The 17,570-nt window shown below is 46.1% G+C and overlaps 1 protein-coding gene across 2 annotated transcripts in view; it reads right to left on the reverse strand.

Annotated features, from left to right (window-relative positions):
* The window catches only part of BCAR3 (BCAR3 adaptor protein, NSP family member), a 107,750-nt gene that overhangs the window by 33,674 nt on the left and 56,506 nt on the right, over positions 1-17,570 (reverse strand). Inside the window, exon 1 of one of the 2 annotated variants that reach the window (XM_066597365.1) lies at positions 9,625-9,872. The exons of the other annotated variant lie outside the window; for it this stretch is intronic. Within the exon in view, the coding sequence (XP_066453462.1) occupies positions 9,625-9,714 (90 nt within the window). The 5' untranslated portion in view covers positions 9,715-9,872. Of the gene's footprint in view, positions 1-9,624; positions 9,873-17,570 lie in introns of those variants that run through there. 2 annotated transcript variants of the gene reach the window in all.

Here is a 17,570-nt window from a genome sequence, read left to right on the forward strand (position 1 = left end):
GAAACTCTGGACCATAATACTACAAAATTAGTAACAATCTGAAATAACCTGCTCAGTGAATTTCACTTGAATTGCCCCATAAATGCTGACATGCTGGGAGTGATCAGACGATTCTGCTTTGGGCTCAGTCTGAATAAGACTGGATCAAATCAGTCAACTGTTAAATGGTCATTGGAGCTTTAACTTGTGGTAATATGATAGATAAAGTGCAATTCACTTTATTTACCCAAAATATAAACCATGCCACTATGGGTCTTCCTGCCTTCTAATTTGCTGTCCGCTGCCTGCTGTTAAGTGATGCCTGTCACTAGTAACAAGCAGATGGAGAACAAAGTGGAGAAGGGCTTTGAGTCGTGCTACCCATAGAAGTCTATTGGCAGAGAGGAGGGGCGGGAGGAGGAGGAGGAGAGAGACACTTACACACAGCTGGTCCACCTAGTTTTTTGGTCAAATTCTGATAAGTCATAGACGTGTGTCACACAGGCGTATTTGTGCACTAAAAAAAAAATCATGCGCAATACGCAGAAAGTAGAGCCACTGATTTAAATGGGTTTGATCACAAGTGTGTATTTCGCGTGTCTAACTGCGTTGCACAAAACAAAACGCAGCATGCTCTATTTTCCTGGGATTATATGACTTGGAATTGAAAATTTCCATCTTCCTTATTTGCATATTTCCCATAGGAACATGAATGGCCTTATAAGTCTCCTTACACACCTAGGTGCTCTACTTAACCCCATAAAGCTGGTCAATATATCGCGGGTGCCGACTGTTTCTGACATCTGACACCCGCCTGCAACAGCTCTGATAAGCCAACCCGCTCATCAGAGCCATAAACCCTTTAAATGCCCCGACCAATGTTTGAGGACCCCACACTGCCCCCCTCGATGAGATCACAGGCTGCCATGTGGTTGTCACGGCAGCCGGGGCCCTTCTGAAAGGACCACGGCTGCCATTGCAGAGTGCCTATCAAGACATGCCTGTGCGTGGCTTAATAGAATGCCTGTCAGATCGCAATACGATGTAATGTTATGGCACTACATCATACTGCAGGAGCGATCAAAGCATCGCTAGTTCATGTCCCCTATAAAAATAAGTTTTAAAAAAGTGTTAATTATTAAAAAAAAATGAAAGTTAATAAAAGTTGAAAGAAAAAAAGCAACTTTTACCATATTTGTAATAAAAGAATCTAAATAAAACAAAAATACATATTTGGCATTGCTGTGTCCATAAAAGTCAGATCTATGAAGGTAATGCATTATTTACCCCGCAAGGAGAACATCGTCAAAAAAATAAAGAACGCCAGAATAGTACTTTTTTGGTCACCCTGTCTCCAAGAAAAAATACAATAAACAGTGATCAAAAAGCTCATATGTACTCCAAAATGGTACCAGATAGAAACTACAGGACAACCCACAAACAATGACGACTTGCACAACTATGTAGACGGAAAAATAAAAAAAGTTATGGCCGACAGAAGATGGCGGCACAAAATAATTGAAAAAAATTAAATATCTTTGAAAAAAATAAAAAAGCACAAAAAAAAAACACGATATAAAATTTGGTATTGTATTAATCGTACTGACCCATAAAAAAAAGGTATGTCATTTTTGTTGCAGTGTGTATGCCGTAGAAACAAGACGCACCCAAGGATGGCAACATTTTTGTTTTATTCCCCATTTCACTCCACTTAGAATTTTTTTAAAGCTTTTCAGTACATTATACGGTACATTAAATAGCACTATTGAAAAATACAACTTGTCCTGCAAAAAACAAGCCCTCATGCAGCGACGTCGATGGATAAATAAAAGAGGTACGATTTTCTAAAAGGGGGGAGGAAAAAAAAATCAAAATGGAAAAAAAAGCCTGCTGGTTAAAGAGAAACAATACCTTTCCCGACTCATGCCCTAGTCCTCTCACTAGCCAAGCCAGAAACCTACTGTACACTGATGAGGAGCAATCACCCCAAAACTGCTGTCTCTGTATGGATTCTGACTGGTTTATAATTCCCAGTTACAAGGCTTGTACAAAGAGTCTGACATTGACTTGCAGGAATGCTGCCTTTCCAATAGGTGGCGCTGCAGAGGTATTATTCCTTATTTGCAGATGGTCATCATACATGGTTAGGTCAGGACACCAGTCCATATTACAGATGCATAAATGCAGTCAGCATATACTTGTCTGCAACCAGCCTTATAACCATGACAAGTGTACAGCCATTTACATCCTGTATAACAGACCAAGATGATTTTACAGACTTACCAACTTCTTCATAGTGTCTACTAAGAGCACCTTCTATAGAAGGTACAAATATGTATAAGGTCCCCGCTGGCACATTCCTCAGTGTGACACTGACATGACGAGGCCATTCCGTATGGTTAGTGACAGCTACTTTCCTTTATCAGACATTCACGATTCTCTGTGATCATTCTCCATGCATTTTATATGTGGCATCTCGCCCGCAGTGCCCAGTATTTGCCACTTAGTCTTATTGACATGGGACAACATTGCTTCATAAATGTCACTACTGCTCATCATCTATTCCCAACTGGACTGTATCTTCTTCCTCGGCTCTCCTTGAACGTCCTTCACCTTCTCTACAGAATGTTATATTTACACCATATCCAATATTCAGAAGGCCGTTCGTCCATGGTGGATGCTAGGAACTTTTAAGTTACATTCTTCCAGTTGCTGACCTCTGGAGCTTAAGGGCAAAAGACATGGGAACTGCATGAATGGTATGTTCAGCTGGACACAAAGAGCAGATTAAACCACTGTAGATCTTAATTAAAGCCCTAATAATAGTGGGAGACGAAGGTCGGGACGCTGGAGCTCGATAATCTCTAACATAGAACTAGTTCTGCATTCCACTATTCATATGTTCATATTGCAGAACACGTCTGTCGCAGGCGGATTGTTGGGAGAAGTTTCCACGATGGGCCGCTGGGTCGTGTTTTACTTGGTAATTCTTTCTCCTATATGTAATGGATGCAGCTGTACCAAAAGGTCGCACAAAATAAACACATCCGACCAACGATATAAATACTCAGCTGAAATGTGAAGAATCAGGACAGCTAGATATAGCCGTGCATCTGGCTGTGGGAGAACACACACCAGATTAGAATGCAGGCTCACCTTTGATGAACCGACCAGAATAGGTTTCGCAATTAGTTACATTGTACGTTCTCTAATGTAACAGTTAATATTGATTTCTTAGTATACTGTTATTATTGGAAATGCGCTTTAAAAAGGGGTTTGACTTAGGAAATTCTGAGTTAATAGAGTAGACTCCAAGGGAGCCACATCAAATAGCCAACATGAAGAACAAATAAGGGAGATGGAACAATACCCCTGCAGCATCACCTACTGGAAGGAGAAAAGATAGTGTTCCTGACTAGAGATGAGCGAACCTACTCGGCCACGCCCCTTTTCCGCCCGAGCGCCGCGATTTTCGAGTACTTCCGTATTCGGGCGAAAAGATTCGATGGGCAGTATGGGTGAGGGGGGGGGGGGAGGGAGAGAGAGAGGGCTCCCCTCTGTTCCCCGCTGCTATCCCCCGCTCCGCCACGCCACCCCCCGCCCCCCCGAATCTTTTCGCCCGAGTACGGAAGTACTCGAAAATCGTGGTGCTTGATCGAGTCATTAATTGAAACGAGTATATTCGTTCATCTCTATTCCTGACCCATGTCACAGGCCTGTCGCTAGCCAAGCCAGACACCTACTGCACACTGATGAGGGGCAAACCCCCCGAAACAGCTGGCTGTGTATGGATTCTGGCTTAGCTCTCAATTCCCAGTTATTGTTACAAGGCTTGTATAAAGGGTCTTACATTGACTTGCAGGAATGCTGCCTTCCAGTAGGTGGCGCTACAGAGGTATTGCTCCACCCCCGCTATTTGCATATTACCCAGAGGAGCATGAATGGCCTTAGAAGTCTCCTCGCTCGCTCACCTTCTAGGTGCTCTCCCTAAGGAGAAAAGCTAACGTTCTGAACAATAAGGACTTACCAAGACAGCCTACAGATTTTAAGAAGAACTACGTTGTAAGAGCCTTTGGGGATACTAGGGTGCATGCTCAGGATCTGCATGGGGGATTTACTGAAGTCAGAGCTAAGATTTGGATTGCAAGACCCTCTAGAACGGTGGCCCTGAAACTAGGGGACTCATCGGACCTGGAGCGGATACCATCCCCACCATACTGAGGGGCTCTTGACTCCAATATTGTAATAGACCCTGTCGCAAGATTGGAGCAATGCAGATAACGGTTTGTTTGGTGGAGGAAGCATTGGAACAGATATGATGCGCTGAACATTTATTAACAGCAGAACGATGCCGACAAATCAGATGCCACCCTTATCGGGTACAAGGTAGGTCTTAAAAAATAAAGACCATTCCAACCCAGATGAAAAGCAGTAACACAACTGAAAGTGTTCCTAATTCAAGTGCAGCGCAGTATTTGGAATACCAGTCCTGATTCGCGTATCGTGCAGGCCTCTCTCAAGTGGTAATTTAGAGAGTTTTTTTCCCCATTGATTTTAATGAGGTTTCAAACAAACAGAAAGAAATACATAAAAGGCTTCAGCTTGGTTCTGTTCAGTTTCTGTTTTTGAGGCCGGTGAAATAATATAGTCTGCAGCTTTATTTTTCCCGTAAAAAAAAAACAAAAAAAAACAAAAACGGAAACCTGACAGAATGTAAGAGAACGGAAGTCTTTCCGTTTTGTTTTTTTTTGAAACCCTATTAAAATCAATGGGGAAAAAATGGATCCATATTATTTCAGTTTGTCTCCTCCAAAAACAGAACAGAGAGACCGAAACCCTGAACTGAGTCTAAACGCAGGTGTGAGGTCACCCTTACAGAACTCGGACTTGTTCACGTCAGCGTCAGACGTTCCGTTCAGAACCTCCGTTTCTCATTTCCATTAGAGAACATGACGAAAAAGCGCAAACTCTAGCAAAATGCCAGACTGCAGGCCGGACATCGAACGAACCCCATTATAGTCAGTGGGATGTCCGTTGGGCACAATTCAGTTTCATCATTCTTTCATGTTAATTGCCAAGAATAACCTATTAACACTTCTGTTTTTTTAAAGTATTATTAGTTTACAATATTTTCCTCCACACCTGCTTTTTTGCACAGTACTGTAAATGTAAGAATGCGTTACATAGCCCACCGACGGTTTGTCTGCGCTGTATCTTTAAGTACTGTTTTGTTAACAACGTTTGTTATAATGCTGTGGCCCCTGGGCGCTGGGAAGGCCAACCCGTGACTGAAGCAACGTGCCAAAGATCCTCATCCCCCTGGTAACCAGGGTGTGCCATATATCAGAGGGTGGTGCCCCCGGGTAGAGTAAGTCAGGTCAGAGATCTAGAGAGTTGACGGAGTGTGCCAAGCTTAAGAGTTAGTGAAGCGGGGATGATCGACTGAGCCCCACGGATTGTGCCACCCCAGCGCCCAAGGAGAAATCAAGCATCGTATAGACTACAATAAAACCCGTTAAGTTGATGATTGACGTGGGCTCCGCTGCTTCTTACGATGTGGAGAATGAGCCGTGGAACAGGAAGGAGTACCGGTTACCAATAGCCGGAGCAAGACGGTGGCTGAAAGACCCTTTGTGAGCAGCCGGATGATGTATTGTTACTCCATCCTCTCCAAGATGAGGAGCAGCATTGGTCTATACAATATGCATAGGTCTGGTGGCCGGTATAATTAACCCTACTGTGTAAAAGGAGTCCATTAACATACAGACCTCCAAATACAACATCTAAATAAGATCAGGGGGCGTAGTGTAGGGCGTTGATTTACAGCATACACCAAATACAAGTGAAGCTACTTGAAGCCCTCACCATGTGTCCACTGCACAACCGCTCTACAGGCGTCCCTGATGTTTAGTGTCAACTCATCCGAGAGCAGATGTCACCTGTGTTTGCAATAACAGCGCTTACAATTCAGGGCTACAATAGGAGACCTCGTGCAAATACGGGTCCAAAAACTAAATAAAGTATATGACTATTCATAATCAGTAGATGACTATTGATATAAGAGGCACAGAAATGGTGATTTAAGCCCAAATCAGTATAAAGATGAACTTTGTTTAAAGCGACCCTCCAGGTCTGGATACACAAAGATGGCCGCACCACTGCTCTGACTGCCTGCTGCACATTATATATTAGTATGCATTGGTTGTCACTGCTCTGACTGGTCAGCACTGCTTATGTGGGCAGCACTGGTTAATGAAAGCAGGCGTAGTGTCTTATAGTAATGATACATACTAATACACAGTGCACATCAAGTAGTCAGAAAAGCTGGTGCGGCGGGTCACTTTAATGTCTGCTAAAATAATGAATGCCATGGACAGCAGCTATAAATGAGGTCGTATTTTAATATAGGGTGATCTTCACGGACATGCATGTGTGGACTGCAATCAATCATAGGCTATTATTGCATAAGGCAACAGATCATCTTGCTTGAGAGTTTTCCAATGTATATATAGTATATGTAATACACAGCCGCCAGAGGAGATGAGCAAAAGTGAATGATAATAGTTTGTTCTAAATACGAGCCGCAGAATGAGGCGTTAAAATCATCGTTGGCTCATTCACGTATCGATCAGTTTAAATCGCGCTCCGTCAGTCCTTCTCGTTCACTTATAGAGCGAATGTGATAGACGGAATGATACTGAGCGATTCTCGTTTGAACGAGCCAACGATGTATCTGCCTGTCTATACAGCCTGCATGATAGGGAACGAGCCAACAATGTCGCCACTCGCTCGTTAGCACGATTAATCTGCTGGTCTACAAGGCCCCTTACTACTGTCCTTGTGCTGTCCCGGGCATGTGACACGGCGCAGTGCGAGTAACACTAGAGATACGTGACGTGGAAATCATCTACACAAGACTATAAATAGAGAGCGACAGATCTACGGAGGGAAGAAAAAGCTGAAAGGAAACGTCTCCGCTTCTCTGGCACGAAGCATATTTTGGGTTTTCTTCCCAGGCTGCAGCACGCTCATAAATACTATGTTACTCTCCCCCGGGACCAGATGAATTTGTTCAAATGGAAGGGACTATGGGAACGTCAGGACTATTTCAGAAGTACAAATAATAGCGACTTCTATGTCTGGACTGCTAACTGCAGCTGAAATGAGCTGCGCAAACATTTAATTGGCACTCTTAGGTCGCCTTTACACAGCCGAGAAAATTGTGCGAGATTTGTGCGTTGCGAACGCACAAATCTCACACGAATATGAACCCCCCTTTTTTTGAATGGGGTCATATATCTGAGCGATTTCTTTTCTGCATCGCTGTGCAGGAAAAAAAAAAAAAGTCCTATCTTTTGGTGTTCCCTCGGAACACCTCGCCCATTGTTTTCAATGGAGCTGCGAAACACTTGCTGATTGCAACTTTTCAGAAGTGATGGAAAACGTTAACACAAAAAAGCCTTGCATCCGCAGGGACATCGCACATGCACGATATCAGGTAGATTTTCACAGCCCGATATCGCGCTCACCTGTGTGATATTAGCCTTGGAGGGGTTTTCCAACACAAACAAAAAAAAAGTTAAAAAGAAGGACTTAAAGTCAAAAAACAGAATCCTCCCCTATCCCGTCCAGCGCGGCAGCTCCGATGCCCTCAGTTTCTTCCAGATTCTATGTGGCAGGCACTGGGGCTGCAGTGCTGGACAGTATAGGGGAGTGCTGTTTATTGTGCACATCACTGCTCAGCCAATCACAGGTTTGAGCTCCCATAGAAGAATCACGGCTGAAGCCTGAGAGTGGCTGAGTGGTCAATGTGCATAATGAACGGCACCTGACCACCAGAGCTGGACGGGATAGGCGAGTGGTGTTTAATGTGCACATAACTACTCAGCCAGGTTTCCATGGCCATGGAAGAATCACACTGCTGAAGCCTGTGAGTGGCTGAGTGGTCACGTCCACAATAAACGGGCACATGACCACCCGCTGTTTCTTCCGGGTTCCGTGCGCCGGGGTTGCAGCGCTGGATGGGGAGCAGCTTCTGAATGTGAATGGCTGAATGATATGCGAATGCAAATACAAATGAAACGGTGTACGATTTATCTGCCTGTATAAGCAGGCTACACGAGCGAACAAGCGACCTCCGTCATCATTCGCTCGTGTGAATAATTTGTCACTGTATACAAGGAGCATTAGCAAATGATGGATCATACATTTGGTGCATCTTTAGACACCTTTGTCTAATTGTATGCTATTGGTTGCCTTAGTTTGTGCCAAAAATTTGGTGAACATTGTGTCATCTAACCAACCCCTTGCACCACTGTCGGGCGAGGTGCAGTGGATTCTTCAACTAAATTAAGTCTAAAACTTGGTGTGATATCATGTACTACAAATGTGGCACATTTAATGACCAGATCCACGTACAATCAAATTAGTAAATCTGTCACTCCATGTTCAGTTCTGGAGAGCTCACCTACATAAAGAAGTTTATGGAGAAGTAGAACAAACCCAACGATGGGCTACACAACTGGTGGGAGTCTTGAGCACCAAGAGGGGTATTTTCATCTCATACATATAGGATATGTTATAGATGACGCCTAGATGCAGGTTCCACCTCTCGGACTTGCACCTATCACCAGAGCAGGCATCCCTTGACCCCCTCCCCGCTGCAACCATTGGCTGTCCTATACTGTTTCGGTAACTCATTCAGTTATAGAAACTTTGTAGAATAGGTGTTTTAGCTATTTCCATACTCCCAACCACCAGTGACAGCAGCATATGGGCTGCATACTCGTCTCAGCCATGTTCGAGAAGGGGATGCCTCTTTAAAAGCACCTAATTTGTATATTCTAGAGAAAAGAAGGGGGGGGGGGGGACCATGATCGACACCTTTAAGTACACTGAAAGGTTTAAAATTCAGGAGCGAAGTGTTTTACATGAGAAGCTAAAACCACTAGAAGAAGGGGGCACAACCTGAGATTAGTAGGGGAAGGTAAGAAGCCATGTCTGAAAATATTATTTTACTTAAATAGCACCGTAGTAGATGTTTGGAACAAGTTTCCAGCAGACGTGGTTGGAAATCAACTATGAATGAATTCTATTATGCCTCGGATAATCTTATCTCTCGCCTAAGAGGGGAATAATGTAAGGGCAGACTAGATGGACCGTCTTCTACATTTCTCTGATTTAACAGAAAATCAATCATCTCTTGCAATTAGCTGCAAAGGCATAAATGATCTTTACATCAATCCGCCACCATAAATGCAACAAGCCGACTAGTCGAACCATCAGTTTCCACCCATCATAAATCACAAACTGTGCCAAGCGACACACTAAAGCCCTAAAATTACAATCCCCTAAAAACAACCAATGACTAATTTCTATGAGTATACAAAAGGATTCCATCGAGTTCTGAAACTTATTCCAGTTCTCCATTGAAAAAAGTTAAAATGTTATTAAAAGAGTTAAACTTGTAATGAGTCAAATATGCCATTACTAATCAGCTAGACAGATGCAGCTAAAGTGGTAGATAAAGTAGAGGAGCCAAACTACATTTAGTGGACACGATACATAATTTGGATACTGGTCAGCGTTATTCACTACGCTCACACACAACAGATAAGAAGTACAGATTCTGTTCTTCTCACTTACCTTAACCCCAATAACAGACTTCCTCTGGTAGAAGCAGCACAAGGCTGCCGTGACACTCTCAACGACATTGCAGAAACAGTCCTTGGACATTTTCGGATGTTCTCTATGGCTAGGACTAACAGCAAGAAGACTAAAGTGTGAAATGCTATTCCTCCTCACAGGGCTTGTGCCTTCCTCCAAGCTCCCACATCTCTGTCCAGCAGGACATTTGTCTTGGCTTATTTGCTCAGATGGAGCAGTGTCTGTGAACTCAGTGCTTTCTGGCATGCGAGCCCCCAGCCTGCCATGTATAGTGCTACAATCCTCATGTGATTCCTCTTACTCACCAATGAAATCCTAACCATCTGAGAATCTCTCACCAGCTGAGCTCCCCGGGGCTTCCAAGCTGTATACAAACCATTACAGATTCTCAGATTCTCTGCTGCATACTTGATGCACCATGCCTGGATCATGACTACCGGCAGCAGCTCCACTTCTCCATCCAGGAGTCACCGTGCCAGGAAGGGCATGCACTACCCCAAACCATGCATGACCCACAGCGCACAATCATCAGCAGTGCTATTGCTTGTAGTATTACTCATTTATCAGGTAGAGCTCATCTGGTTTGTTTTTAATTAAATGGTCTGTAATGGAGACTAGACACATTAAAGCATCTAACACGAGCCTGTTCTAATCTGCGGTGTTTAATTAGCTGGGTCAATGACAAACAGTAACCCCAAGTCTCATCAGAGTGCTAGAAAACAAGCCACAAAACTCTGTGTATTGTAACGAATAGTGGAAATGGGAAAGAATAAGAAAGAAGAATGGATCATCACTGCTCACAATGCAAGAATGATCATCGTTCAAAAAAGTTCAAATGAGCCAAAATGAATGATAACTTTTTGTTCATCACTAGAGATGAGCGAGCACCAAAATGCTCGGGTGCTCGTTACTCGAGTTGAACTTTCAGTGATGCTCGAGAGTTTGTTTCGAGTAACGAACCCCATTGAAGTCAATGGGCGACTCGAGCATTTTTGTATATCGCCGATGCTCGCTAAGGGTTTTCATTTGTGAAAACCTGGGAAATTCAAGAAAGTGATGGGAACGACACAGAAACGGATAGGGCAGGCGAGGGGCTACATGTTGGGCTGCATCTCAAGTTCCCAGGTCCCACTGTTAAGCCACAATAGTGGCAAGAGTGAGACCCCCCCACTGTCAGCATAAAGATCGTTCTCCTCTGCCACAGCTGTAACAGCTGTGGCAGAGAAGAACTATGTTAGCCCATTGAATTTAATGGAGTCGGCAATACAGCCGGCTCCATTGAAAGCAATGGACTGCCGGCGATCGGGGGATGAATTGTCGAGAAGGGCTTAAATATATAAGCCCTTCCCTGCAATTCATCCAGAAATTTGTAAAAATAAAAAAAAATATCCTCACCTTGTCCCGGCAGAACGATGTTAGCCCATTGAATTCAATAGAGCCGGCTATACAGCCGGCTCCATTGAAAGCAATGGGCTGCCGGCGATCGCGGGATGAATTGTCGGGAAGGGGTTAAATATATAAGCCCTTCCCTGCAATTCATCCAAAAATGTGTAAAAATAAAAAAAATATACATACTCACCTGGTCCCGGCAGACGGAGTTCAGCGCGGCCAGCGGCAGTCCTCCTGAACTGCTCTGAACAGCTGTGAGTAGTATTCAGCAGCCTGGGATTTAAAATCCCCGCCTGCTGAATGAGCTGCCTCTAATTGGTCACAGCCTGACCAATCAGAGGCAGATCTCACTCACACACCCATTCATGAATGGGTGAGTGACTGCTGCCTCTCATCTGATTGGTCCCTGCGCTGAGCCAATGAGAGGCAGCAGTCACTCACCCATTCATAAATTCATGAATGGGTGTGTGAGTGAGATCTGCCTCTGATTGGTCAGGCTGTGACCAATTAGAGGCAGCTCATTCAGCAGGCGGGGGATTTTAAATCCCCGGCTGCTGAATACTACTCACAGCTGTTCAGAGCAGTTCAGGAGGACTGCCGCTGGCCGCGCTGAACTCCGTCTGCCGGGACCAGGAGAGTATATATATATTTTTTATTTTTACACATTTCTGGATGAATTGCAGGGAAGGGCTTATATATTTAAGCCCTTCCCGACAATTCATCCCGCGATCGCCGGCAGCCCATTGCTTTCAGTGGAGCCGGCTATATTGCCGGCTCCATTGAATTAAATGGGCTAACATCGTTCTGCCGGGACAAGGCGAGTATATATTTTTTTTATTTTTACACATTTTTGGATGAATTGCAGGGAAGGGCTTATATATTTAAGCCCTTCCCGACAATTCATTCGCGATCGCCAGCAGCCCATTGCTTTCAATGGAGCCGGCTGTATTGCCGGCTCCATTGAATTCAATGGTCAGTGCTTGTTTAATCGAGACGAGTACCGCGTGGTACTCGTCTCGAGTAACGAGCATCTCGAGCACCCTAATACTCGAACGAGCATCAAGCTCGGACGAGTATGCTCGCTCATCTCTATTCATCACTCATTTTATGCAGACATAAAAATCATCGCTGGCTCGTTCACTTATCGTTTGGTTTTAACAGCGCTCGCTCAGCCCCTCTCAGTTACTTATGCAGCGAACGTGAAAGACAAAACAATTCTGAGCGACTTCTCGCTTGAATGAGCTAACGATGTATCTGTCTAAACAAACGGCACAAGCGAATATTGACGTAATTCGCTCGTTCAAATAATAATTGGCTCGTCTATCCTGGGCGGCCATCGGACAGGGTCCCTTTATCCTGGGCGGCCATCGGACAGGGTCCCTTTATCCTGGGCGGCCATCGGACAGGGTCCCTTTATCCTGGGCGGCCATCGGACAGGGTCCCTTTATCCTGGGCGGCCATCGGACAGGGTCCCTTTATCCTGGGCGGCCATCGGACAGGGTCCCTTTATCCTGGGCGGCCATCGGACAGGGTCCCTTTATCCTGGGCGACTAGAGATGAGCGAGCGTACTCGTTAAGAGAAATTACTCAAGCGAGTATGAGCATTTTCAAGTACATGCCTGCTTGCCCCGAAAAGATTCAGGGGTCGCCGGGGGGCGGCGAGGGATATCTCTCTTGCTCGCTCTCACTCTCGCTCACTCCCCACTGGCCCTCGAATCTTTTTGGACGAGCAGGCATGTACTCGAAAATGGCGATGCTCGCTCAAGTAATTTGCCTTAACGAGTATGCTCGCTCATGCCGCCGCACAGGGTCCCTTCGCCCCGCGCGGCCGCCGCACAGGGTCCCTTCGCCCCGCGCGGCCGCCGCACAGGGTCCCTTCGCCCCGCGCGGCCGCCGCACAGGGTCCCTTCGCCCCGCGCGGCCGCCGCACAGGGTCCCTTCGCCCCGCGCGGCCGCCGCACAGGGTCCCTTCGCCCCGCGCGGCCGCCGCACAGGGTCCCTTCGCCCCGCGCGGCCGCCGCACAGGGTCCCTTCGCCCCGCGCGGCCGCCGCACAGGGTCCCTTCGCCCCGCGCGGCCGCCGCACAGGGTCCCTTCGCCCCGCGCGGCCGCCGCACAGGGTCCCTTCGCCCCGCGCGGCCGCCGCACAGGGTCCCTTCGCCCCGCGCGGCCGCCGCACAGGGTCCCTTCGCCCCGCGCGGCCGCCGCACAGGGTCCCTTCGCCCCGCGCGGCCGCCGCACAGGGTCCCTTCGCCCCGCGCGGCCGCCGCACAGGGTCCCTTCGCCCCGCGCGGCCGCCGCACAGGGTCCCTTCGCCCCGCGCGGCCGCCGCACAGGGTCCCTTCGCCCCGCGCGGCCGCCGCACAGGGTCCCTTCGCCCCGCGCGGCCGCCGCACAGGGTCCCTTCGCCCCGCGCGGCCGCCGCACAGGGTCCCTTCGCCCCGCGCGGCCGCCGCACAGGGTCCCTTCGCCCCGCGCGGCCGTGCTAATTGCCACAGGTTGAAGCAGCGCTTTCCCGGCAGAAATCTCACAGCTTTTCGCTGCGGCCAAACTGCGAGATTCTGCCATGTGAGAACCCAGCCTTAGACCCCCCTCACACATGCCTTTTTACAATGCTCCCATTTCAATGGGTCCTTGCAGACCTGTACTCGAATGCAGCGTTTTCTGATGCCACGATTTCCGAGCGCTGCATGCTTTATTTTGGTGCGTTTTCGTGCTTTTTAAAGCACCTTATCACTCATCACAATCATGATGCGTTACAAAGCTCTGTCAAATGCAGTAGCCGGTGTTTGAAAATGCAGATTTAAAAAAAAAAAAAAAAAACACGAGGCAAAACGCCCCAATCGAAATCTTGCCGTTTGGCTGACACAGTATGCAAGAATGGCATCAGAAATATTGTAAAAATAAACATGTCCACGCAGTATGTGGCTGTGATAGGTCTCGCATTCCTCAACAATGTGCACAAGGACTAAGGTATATGGAGCAGCGGCTGACCCCTCCAGGCGGCACCTCTACAACTCATTTAGACTTCTAAAAAGCAGCCACAGTTTTTGTCTATAAACTGCATAGCGTGAAAAACACAATCGGACACAATCGGACACAATCGGACACAATCGGACACAATCGGACACAATCGGACACAATCGGACGCTCCTTCTACATGCATGTAACAAGTCTCAGAAAAAGTGATTGTCGGTCTGATAAATATGGCGTTCAGCCCGAATCCTTGGGTGCAATTGTTGGTTCCATAATGATGAAGCTGGATACATATCCACCGAGCAACAGACTATTGGACACAGAATGGGGCCACTGCATTAAAAAGTGTCATTTTGCTAACAGATTTCTAAAACTCAGGCCATGTTCACACGGGTGAGTACAATTTTGGTCAGTGAGAAACTGACTGACACTTCTAATGGGGGGGGGGGGGGGTTGGCCCAATAGATGTTATTTAAAACGCAAATCATGTGAATACATTTAGTTTTTTGTGTGAGCACACACCGAGTTTAATGGGGCCGAGTTCTGTCCCATGTGAGTAAGCCTTATTGGACATCCACAATAAGCACAAAATTTGCATGAAGACGTGTCAAATTGTATTCAAACGTGGCAGATGACACATGGGAACACATTTTGACACAAACGTCTATGTACGTTTCAGCATATTCTCCAAAGCCTGAAATGCTGTACTATAAATGCTTTTGTGCCCGTTTTCGGACCTCCAGTATTCTCTTAGTAATGTGTTAGACCGGGCTCACACAAGCGTTATTTCATTGCGTATTACATGTGCTATATACATCCTTCCCTCCTGCCACCCCTTCTCTCCAGTATATACCATATTCCATTGCTATACAAAACACACATTGCATTCCCATGGCCGGCAGCAGCTAATCGGCCGCTCCCACCGATCCAGCCGGTTATTATGGGAGAATGTACTGTTTACTGATTAAGACGGAGAAAGTCATAATCACGGTTATTGAGGGAACTGATGTGGTTGAAAATTAAGTGTCATGGGACTGCGTCTTCATGAATGTCATTGCTAAGGATATCATTAGCCTGGGAAACATGGAACAACATCACTAACAGCCCGCCGCTGCCGGGAGGAGACATGGAAACTTCTGGCTTCAGGAATGCCATGTAAACAACAATGATTAACACAAGAAGCAACAGCAGCGCTCCCGGCCAAGGGGCTCCGGGCCCCGAATAGCAACTACTCCTTTATGGCACATCCTATTAAACCGAACACATGACGACACTTGGGGGAGGCGTAAAACAGCAGTGTACAGACATTGTCAGGGTGCATTCACACTGGCATCGTGGGGGGCAGCCATAAAAAGTTTACACACCAGTTTCTGGCATTAAAAAAAAAAAAAAAATTGCTCAAGTTTGGATTTCCACAAAAAAATTGACTTTTCTGCTTTTCATAAAAAGTGGGCGAGGCTTGTCAGGAAGGGGCATGGCCACCCACAAACCAGCAGATCAATATAGAATTTACACCACAAGCGGACGTACAATTAGACCAGAGATGTCCACCAGGTTGGACCTGGCACAGATTTCTGCTCAGGCATACGGAGGAGCCGGGATGCATCCATTACATGAAGAGCTTTATACCTCTTTACGAATTAGGCACATCGTGCCTTTGGGGCAAACATATTAAGATGGGGGTTTATAATGCTGGTCTTATAAATTCCCCCCTTGGTGTCCGTTTAGAACGGAATCTGTATTGCATTGCCGGATTAGGCCGGGTTTACAAGGGACTGAATTCTGCATGTGGGAAGCCTACAGCGCATTCCGGCTTTGAGCCCGGCCGGTGACCCTACGTACCAGATTTATCTGTATTGCAAATTACCGCGGCGGCTTGCTGTCGACCATGCGCAGTACAACTTTTTTTCTTCCTCAATATTTCTATTTTTTGTGCCATCATTAAGCGATGATGCGGGCTCCCCAATTAACATTGCATATGGACTGTGGGTCAGACGGCCTTCATTGACTTAAATGGAGGCTGTCTGCAGCGAAATAGAGCACGCTGCATTTTTTCTTCCGCTCGAGGAATATGCAATTTGTATATATATTCCGCAAGTGTGAGCGAAAAAGCAAAAAAGTACATGCTTTTCAATGCCCGCTTCTTGCCGCGGATCCTCCGTATGGATGCCAATCGTGTAGTCCGCAATTGGAATCCACCCGTGTGAGTCTGGCCTTAGCCCTTTCCAATTCACTGTCTGACGTCTGAAGACATTCTGATTGGAGGCTGTAGAGCTCTGATGTCGGAAGACGTCCGGCAGGGTATTCTTACTGTATATTACTGGCCGCTCTTGTCGGGGGCCTCTCCAGCATGTCCCATACCACAGTACTGGCTCTAGCCAGCAGATGGCGCCATTGTATAATGGCAGAAAGAGAAAGCCCCCTAGGAAACCCTGAATCCAAAATTGGATTGCAAAGGGTTAATTGTATAATTAATACTAAGTGTTGCATGGATCCCCTCTAACGTATTATGGAGTCGGCTGGGTTCTCTGTTCTCTGTATTGACAGCATGCAACATTATTCTATCCCTCAAATCCTACAAAATTTGCAACAGAGGCTTCGAAAGGAGGTGCAGATGTGAGCAGAGCCGATGTAGAGGATATCTGCGCATAATGGCACAATTCAAAAATTGCTATTCATGTGTCCATCATGGAGATCTCTAGGTACATGTTGCATAGTTACCCCCTTTACAAATATTGTTTTGGAATAGGTGGTCTGCCCTTCTCTGCTATGAGGAGCGTGAAGCCCTCATCCTTGCTCTTCTGTGATTGGGGGGGGGGGGGGGGGGCTGTGTAAAGGCGCGATCCTGCTGATTTATCTTTGCTATGGACTCGCCCTTCCTTGGGAAATTCTTTCCAACTGTCCACTCTTCAGTCAAGACTACCAGTTTCTACCAGTGGCAGCCTACAGTCCGATGAAGAGTCTACAGGGCAACTTGAAAGAATTTGAAACCAAGGCTACAAAGAAGGGTTTCCATTAATAAACTTATAAAGTGGAGTTTAAGTAATGTCCTAATATATTTTTTAGAGTGTCTCCGGACACCGAGCTTCATGCTCCCAGTACGCTATCTGGCTCATCGAAAGGAAAGTCTGCCCCCCCCAACAGCTGTAAAACAAAAACACATAACAGGTGCAGCGTACGGGGTCCAGCAAAATATCACAAACTACCACCAGCTCTGAGTAAACAGAAGAAACTTTAAAGAAGAAACTTGGCATCAAATGTCAATGAAAATGAGATATATGTGCAGGTAAATATAATTTAACTGAGAGATCTGTCCGCACAAGCCGTTATTTTCAACAAACCAACTTAATTTGGAGAATTAAAAAAATATATTAATTATATATACACTACCGTTCAAAAGTTTGGGGTCACCCAAACAATTTTGTGTTTTCCATGAAAAGTCACACTTATTCACCACCATGCGTTGTGAAATGAATAGAAAATAGAGTCAAGACATTCACAAGGTTAGAAATAATGATTTGTATTTGAAATAACATTGTTTTTACATCAAACTTTGCTTTC

This window comes from Eleutherodactylus coqui, chromosome 3 (genome assembly GCF_035609145.1).
Source record: "Eleutherodactylus coqui strain aEleCoq1 chromosome 3, aEleCoq1.hap1, whole genome shotgun sequence".
NCBI lineage: Eukaryota > Metazoa > Chordata > Amphibia > Anura > Eleutherodactylidae > Eleutherodactylus > Eleutherodactylus coqui.